The 7,500-nt window shown below is 37.5% G+C and overlaps 1 protein-coding gene across 1 annotated transcript in view; it reads left to right on the top strand.

Moving 5' to 3' along the window:
* Nucleotides 1–7,500, top strand: part of LOC138060491 (SCY1-like protein 2) — a 30,487-nt gene that overhangs the window by 1,605 nt on the left and 21,382 nt on the right. Inside the window, exons 2-6 of the mRNA XM_068906287.1 lie at nucleotides 1,613–1,770; nucleotides 3,756–3,855; nucleotides 4,711–4,755; nucleotides 6,297–6,443; nucleotides 7,490–7,500. The exon at nucleotides 7,490–7,500 is cut by the window's right edge and continues 211 nt beyond it. Of these exons, the coding sequence (XP_068762388.1) occupies nucleotides 1,613–1,770; nucleotides 3,756–3,855; nucleotides 4,711–4,755; nucleotides 6,297–6,443; nucleotides 7,490–7,500 (461 nt within the window). The remainder of the gene's footprint in view (nucleotides 1–1,612; nucleotides 1,771–3,755; nucleotides 3,856–4,710; nucleotides 4,756–6,296; nucleotides 6,444–7,489) is intronic.

Here is a 7,500-nt window from a genome sequence, read left to right as displayed (position 1 = left end):
ATGGACTGGGGGTCAGAGTTTTGTCCACTACCCTGGCTTTTACATGAGATCAGAAACTCATAAGGTTGAAACGTGTAACAGCCCCTTGTGTTCTGGGAAACAAGCTTCTGAATATTCAATTTGCTAGGTACCATATTTGGAACAACAAGAGCGAGGGGCTTCCAAATATGGTACTTAGCACTGAAACATTCAACCAATCAGTTCGCACTGAATAATCGGAAGCTGTGAACGGGCGTTACACGTTTCAAACCTTATGGGTTTCTGATGAGATTCAGATGAGTTTCAAAAGAGTGTTTTCATGTGACGGCCATGTTGGTGCATCCCCTTGGAACTAATTCTCTGGGAATAAAGCTCTATTATCATGCACACGTTTTCTTTTGTTTCGGTGGAAAAACAAGGTTACTGATCACGTGTGTGATAACACTCTATACATGCTTTGATCTGTAGTAAATGTGTAGTCAACAAAAACTGTGTTTAACTAAACATCTTCAAAACATCATTGGTTAGGGCTTGGTGTAAATGGACCTAAGATTTAGAAATGAAAGTTAGATGGAACAACTGTATATTTACATGTACATGTACATGTGACTGGGACGAACTCAGACTGGTATGAACGTGTACCAGCATCAAATATGTGTTTGGGAGAAACAGGGATGAAATTGTTTGGTGCCTGGTTTTGGGAAGAAAAAATGATATCATTTGTGTAATAACTATATCGCTGACCCAAAAGCATCAAATTTGTGTTTGTGAGAAACAGGGATGAAATTGTTTGGTGCCTGGTTTTGGGAAAAAATTATATCATTTGTGTAATAACTATATCGCTGACCCAAAAGCATACAGACTTGAATAGACCTGATATTTTCATTTTTATACATGAAAATGGTACGAACTGACACACCAGTGTGAGAGTTTCTCATCTTGGTCCAGGAACCAAGACAAAGTCAGACCAGTTTGCATTTGTTATCAGGCTGGTCTGATTTAAATGAAATAAAATAATGTATGGAGGCCGTTACGAACTCATGCCAGTCTGAGTTCATCCCTGTCCCTGTAAGTATCCCCTTATAATTAGAAATATCATTGAAACAATTAACTTAAGCAGTTGCAAACAACCCAGGAAAAAAATCCAGGCTTGGGCATCTAACTTTTACTTTATGTCCTTCCATTTTTCAAGTGTATACATGTAAAGTTTCACATACATGTACTGTAAACACCAGTCTGTAGATACATTTGTAATATAAGCCACATCTTTTTACATCTCAGAAGAAATCTGCAAATGTCCAAAATGAGCCCTCATCCCCCCTCCCCCCCCCCCCCTTGCTCCCAAAAGAGCCTGTTATAACTAAACATCAGCAGATGCTATGCATTAAATTTACATTGTATGGTAACAAGCTCTACATGATTGTCCTTTTTCAAGTTTTGGAGGAGCCATTGCATAAAGCCTTGAGATGGCATGGAGCTTATCTGCAAGACAGTGCAGCTGCATCTACGGGTGTCTAATATGTTAATAATTTGATGTCATTGACTATTGTAAAGAGAAACATCCCTATCCACCTCAGAGTTTTTTGTTGTTAATTCACCATGTAAGAGCATTATTTTTGCTATAAATTAATAGGAAGTGTCATTGGTTGTTCTTGAAAAGAGACTTTTGGATAAAGTAGACAAGCGTGACAGAGAAATAATAATTGAGACCATGAAAAAAGGCCCAGTCCAGTTAACAAGGCTAAGACATCCACGACTGTTAGTTGTTCAGCATCCACTGGAAGAATCCAAGTAAGGCTTTAACCTTAGCTTGAGGCAGTAAGCATTCCTACACAAAGAGCTCTGAAGCAATTCCTGTGCTTTCAATAAGCTGCGGGACAGCTGAGCAAGCTTGTTGTCAACTTAGCTCAGAGTCTGCTAGTTTTTTCCTTAAACTGATGTAATTAAAAGTGCCTATGAACTGAAAAATATCTTTTGCATATTTTTATAAAATTCCTTTCAAAATGATGAAGAATGGTGTTTTCTATTTTGGATTACCTTCTTTCGTTCCAGAGATATTCAAGTTTTTGTTAAAGGATTGATGACTTGACAAACATTGCAAATGACAGTAATGAATCACAAAATTGAGAATATCTCCGAAAATATTGGATACATGTATATGTAGGTGCTTAAATACAGAGGAACAGTACAGAGTCATGTACTTATTTGAAATAGTATTTTTGGGATAGTCCATTGGGGTAGTCCATGGACTAGGAGATTAGCGAAGTGTAACTACCCCATTTTCGGAGATATTCTCAATTTTATGGTTCTTAACAGTCATTTGCAATGTTTGTGAGGTCATCAATTTTTTTACATTCTCTGGAATGAAAGAAGGTATTCCAAAATAGAAAACACCATTCTTCATCATTTTGAAAGGTCTTTAAAATACATGTAAGCAAAAGATAGTTTTCACTTCATAGGCACTTTAAAGAAACATTCTTCCAAACCTTATTGATACAGTCAATTAATTATTAATCTACTCAAACCATCCACCTCATACCCCTGCAATTCTATTATTCCAGTCCTTTTTTTTTTTTTTCGCCTTTTCCCAGTTTCACTGAAAATGTATTTTTCAAACTCTTTTTTGTAGTAGAGAAAGGCTTCCTGTGTGGGCTACTTTAATCTTACAAGAAGATCATAAATAGCAATAGATTTTCACAGGAACAGTATTACGTACCATCATTAAATTTTTATTAGTGAGCATGGCTTAACCTATTCACGTCTCAGGCATCCCAAGACACCCCCAGTAGTGAGTAAAATCGTCTGGCATTAGACAGAGTAAAATCTGTTAAGTCTCACTTCCAGAAGTCAATAGGGAGCTTTAAGCAAAGACAACAGTGACGGCAACCAGAACGTCATCTCACAATATAAAATCATGTTATTGTAATCACTTCGTGACTTTTTCCACCTTTTTTAATGTGATAAGGGTGTGGTACATGTACAGTGTAGTTCCTCAAAAGTGACACTGGTCGGAATGGCACTTAACTTTAATAGGGTTAAAAAAATTAAAATTTATCCTCAAGTGCTGACGTTCTTGGTAAAACCTCAAATTTGGTTATTTCACGTTGTTGTTTAATTTGCAGACGACAGCAAAGAAATGGACAAAATTGAAAAATGCATGTGCAGGGCGTGGAAAGCTTTTGTTTTTGCTCACAAAATAATTATGCAAATTTAATTTGTGAGTTCTGGTTGCCGTCGTCATTGCTTAAGCTCCCTAATGTCTTAATGGAGGGCACAGGACTCCCACGGTTGACGAGTAAAATTGTCTGGCCTTAGACAGAGTAAAATCTGTTAGTCTCACTCCCAGTAGTCAATGGGTTTATTTCCTGGATAAAGTGATTGGTAGCAAACTGACAATAAGCTGAGCAAACTGGGTTCACTGAGAGTACAATTTAATGGTAATTCCGTTACTACAAATTTGTTACCTTTTTTCTTTGAGATATTAGTTTTCTGATAACTAATGGTGAAATGTTGATTGCAAAAATAAGTCTCTCTTTACTGCACTGGTGGCGATGGCTGCAATGATAATAACAAGGATGATGGTATTGGGGAACAAAGCATCAGACATGATATGCATTTTGATAGTTAAGATCTTGATGGCATCAACTAATCAGGCTTGCTGCCTAATTGCTGGCCAGGTGTATTACATGTCATATTTGAATCAAGAACATGTACAGTAGTTACTTATGACCCCTTAATAATTCGTGCCTGTTTCATATTGTCTTCTTTTTTTGTAGGGACTGCTTAGCCTTTGCTACAGAACCAATATTTGCAAGTCTTGCTAATCTTTTAGGGAAGCAAGCAAATATGCCATCTCCTTTGCCTACTGAACTAAAGGTATTTATTTAGTACCGGTACTTGTATGTGCAGGAACAGGGCAAACATGTAAGTCACCAGCAACCCACAAAGGCTCCTAATATCAGAAGGATGGAGTGAGTGCAGTGTGTATTTTTACTTCCCCTAGAGAGGATGCCTGTCACAGGGCTTTCCCTGGTAAAACATCATGCACATGGATGTACATGTATGGTACAAATTTGGTAGAGACATGTTAGCACTAATTTTATTGTTGCTCGGTTGTATTGTATTACATACAATACATACTTAATTGACCGCTCCCCATAGGGGCTTTTCAGGGCCAATGAAACAATCAATGAAACAACAGAACACAACAACAACAACTGCTAAGAAACCCAACTGGACGGAGGCAAACCAGTTGGCTATTTACAAGTGCAGCTGGGAAGTTGAACCAGGGACTACCAGGAACAAATTCAGCGAGTGGTCAGAGCGGGTCTTGAACCCGGGATCTCCGGATCTCAAGGCAAGCGCCCTATAAACCAACGGGCCACACTGCCTCAACCAGGAATTTCTGCAAATTTTGCTTGCCTGGGCACTCTTGGAAATTTGAGATCTTCATTGTTATGACCAGTTGCCAATTAATTAAAGATACAATTAATGTAGATCTCCACTAGGACTTATGCATACAAATGTAATACCATATGGAGCTGCCCAGGGGTGGATATTCTTGACCCTGACAAAAAAAGATAACCCTCGACTTTAAGAGTTACATCTAATGCCTACTACATGTACAGTACATTATATTTTTAACTGAATTAATAAGGGTTAAATTGAGTTGTTTACACACAAGTACCAGTAAACTTTCTGTTTACAATAATGGTGTGTTTTCTGTGACAGACATTTGAACTGTATGACGTTGAAAGAGTCTATGGACTTTATCAGGTTTGTTTGAGTAGTTTTAATACTTTGCTAATACAGCGCTAGTTTTTCAAATTTCTGGTAAAATCAGGGCAGCACTGAAAGCTGGAATCAAGAATGTGGAGCTGGAATCTGGAACCTGGAAACTGGACACCAGAAACCAGAAACCAGAATTATCCACAATTTGCGAGAATTACAACAACAATGTCATATCCACTGGATAACCCAATTTGTTTTGTTAGTGTTTAATCCCCTGGATAGTGTTAATTTAGCCAGTGCATAGCGTTATCCACCTTTTGAACAATCAAGGCCTGGTTTCTTGTGCATCTTGATTATCATTAAGTCTTCTAAATAAATCTGAAATTCCTGTAAATAAATGATCATAATCAAAATTAATTTCGTTAATTGTACATGTACATGGTCAAGTTTACATAAAAGTAATAATGTTTGAAATTTATTAAATAAACAAAGTTATGTTTTACCATCTTCCCTTCCTTTAATTATTTTCTAACTTAAGAGTCCATTACCCAAGAGTTAGAATCTGGTATCAGGTTTGGTACTTAATTTGTACAAAGGTCTCCAAATCAGTTTCCTCCTTGTGGACTTTAATTCTTTTTTTTTCGGAATTAGGATACTTGATATTAATCAAGATGCACAAGAAACCAGGCCTCGATTGTTCAAAAGGTGGATAACGCTATCCACGGGATAAACGATATCCAGCAGACTATCGTAATTTTCGGGAATTGTGGATTATTCTGGTTTCTGGTTTCCAGTTTCCGGATTCTGGACTCTGGATTCTGGCTTCTGGCTTCTAGTGCCACCCATAAACTCACTCTGCAATCCACTTGTGTTGTCCCAATAAGGCAAATACCGTACATGTACATGTAACGTTGGGGTTGAAAGCTGAACAGCCAACCAATCCCAAAAAATTGTAGGCATAGGATAAAATTAATTAACTAGCTTGAGTTCTTTTAAGATCAACCATTTTAGACTGGTTTTGGTTGTTTCGTTTTTTCTGCTTTTTCATTTTCTTTGGGGAAAAGGTGGTTTCCTTGACTACGTTTTTTGAACTGATGTCAACCCATTAACTCCCAGGGGTTCCCCATTGACGAGTAAAATCGTCTGGCATTAGACAGAGTAAAATACTAAGTCTGGCCGGTTTAGGCCGGTTTGGACGTCAAAGGGTTAAACAAAGTTGAAAATCTGATTAGTGGCAACTGTGGTTTTCATTGGCTGTTTAAGGATGGGTGTGGACTCCAACTGTTGGTGATGCCAGCAGAGAGTCTGGCAGGGAGTTGCCATGTTTCAATAAAAAATGGTTGGAAAAGTGCCCTGTTTGGAGACTGCTACTAAAACTACTGTAGTTCTGGTTGAGATAGCTTAATGTACATGTAATGCATGCCCCTGGTAACAGATACATGTACCCCTGGTATTGATGCTGCTTGATCTCTTTAGATTTCATGTGTTAAACAGTTGTCTGGAACACTGAATCCACTGACATATTACGTGTTCTTTTAACTTTGGTAATTTTCAATTGGTAATTCTTTATTCCATTTCTCATTCAGCTGGTGGAGGGGTTAACATTTCTCCACAATGATGCAAAGATTCTTCAAGCAAGTCTTGCCCCTGAGATGGTTGTAATCACTAAGAACGGGCAATGGAAGATTGCTGGCCTGTTCTTTAGTTCTACACCAGTTGTAATTGATGGACAGGTGACACAAGTTTCTTGATGTGTGTTCTTTTACAATCAATTTCAAATACCAACCAAACAACTCTTTTAGCTTTTTAGCTCAAGGCTTTGTAATGACAATGTGTATGATTGTACACTTAACACATGTACACCATTCTGTAAAAAATTAGATGGCCTTCAATTGATAAAAAAAAATCTCACAACAAAAAGCCCACACACTGTTAAATTAAAGGCCCCTGCTGTAAGATGAACTCAAGACTTGCAGTGAAATCCACTGTTACCGACCTTGTTTTACCTTGTGTGGCATTAATACACTGTAATATTATTGCAATATATAATTATAATGCAGCCACTTGCATGCACAGGTCAAACCTGATCAAAATGTGGGCTTTAACAAAAATAAGTATTGCAGGTGTAGGTTTCTTTAGATCTAGTGAATGTACTGTATTGTTTGTCTCGTAGCAAGTGTAAAATGGGGAAAAAATAAATTTTACTGATCATGATAATGGTGTGGAAATCCAGTTTAAGCAGCTGCCCTCAGCTCAACACAACAATACATGACCATGATGCATATAATAGCAACTGCAGCCAGTCAACGGTTGTTTTGGATCCGTATGAGATTGATGCAGCTTTGTGTTTAAGCCAAAATCCCACCCACACTTTGCTTGAATGAGGTAAAAGGATCAGGAATTGGGTCCCCAGTGTGATAGTCTTCTGTTGTACTTGTCCATGTACATGCACCAATTTTCCAATTTTTCAGTAAGATCATTTTTTTGTTCTGTTTCCAGAGCAAAAAATAATAATAATTTTTATAGTGAAAAAAGAAAACATTGAAACATTGAAATCTGTGGACCATGGTTCAAAGTGTGTCATTGTCACAAACAATTATGGTAGCAAAAATCTCCTCGCTGAGGAAAGATCACTTAATGCGGAACTGAATTTTACTTGTTACGTAGTTTGCAATTCCTCTGCATAGAGTTTGGTTCCAATTGTTACACGGTCTACATGTATAAATTTAACAGAGTTACGTGTAATTTGCTCACTTACTTAATATCTTTTTTTATTCAGTCCACATACAA

Source organism: Montipora capricornis, chromosome 8 (assembly GCF_036669925.1).
Source record: "Montipora capricornis isolate CH-2021 chromosome 8, ASM3666992v2, whole genome shotgun sequence".
In the NCBI taxonomy this organism is placed as follows: domain Eukaryota; kingdom Metazoa; phylum Cnidaria; class Anthozoa; order Scleractinia; family Acroporidae; genus Montipora; species Montipora capricornis.
This window is presented reverse-complemented; position numbering and strand designations above follow the sequence as displayed.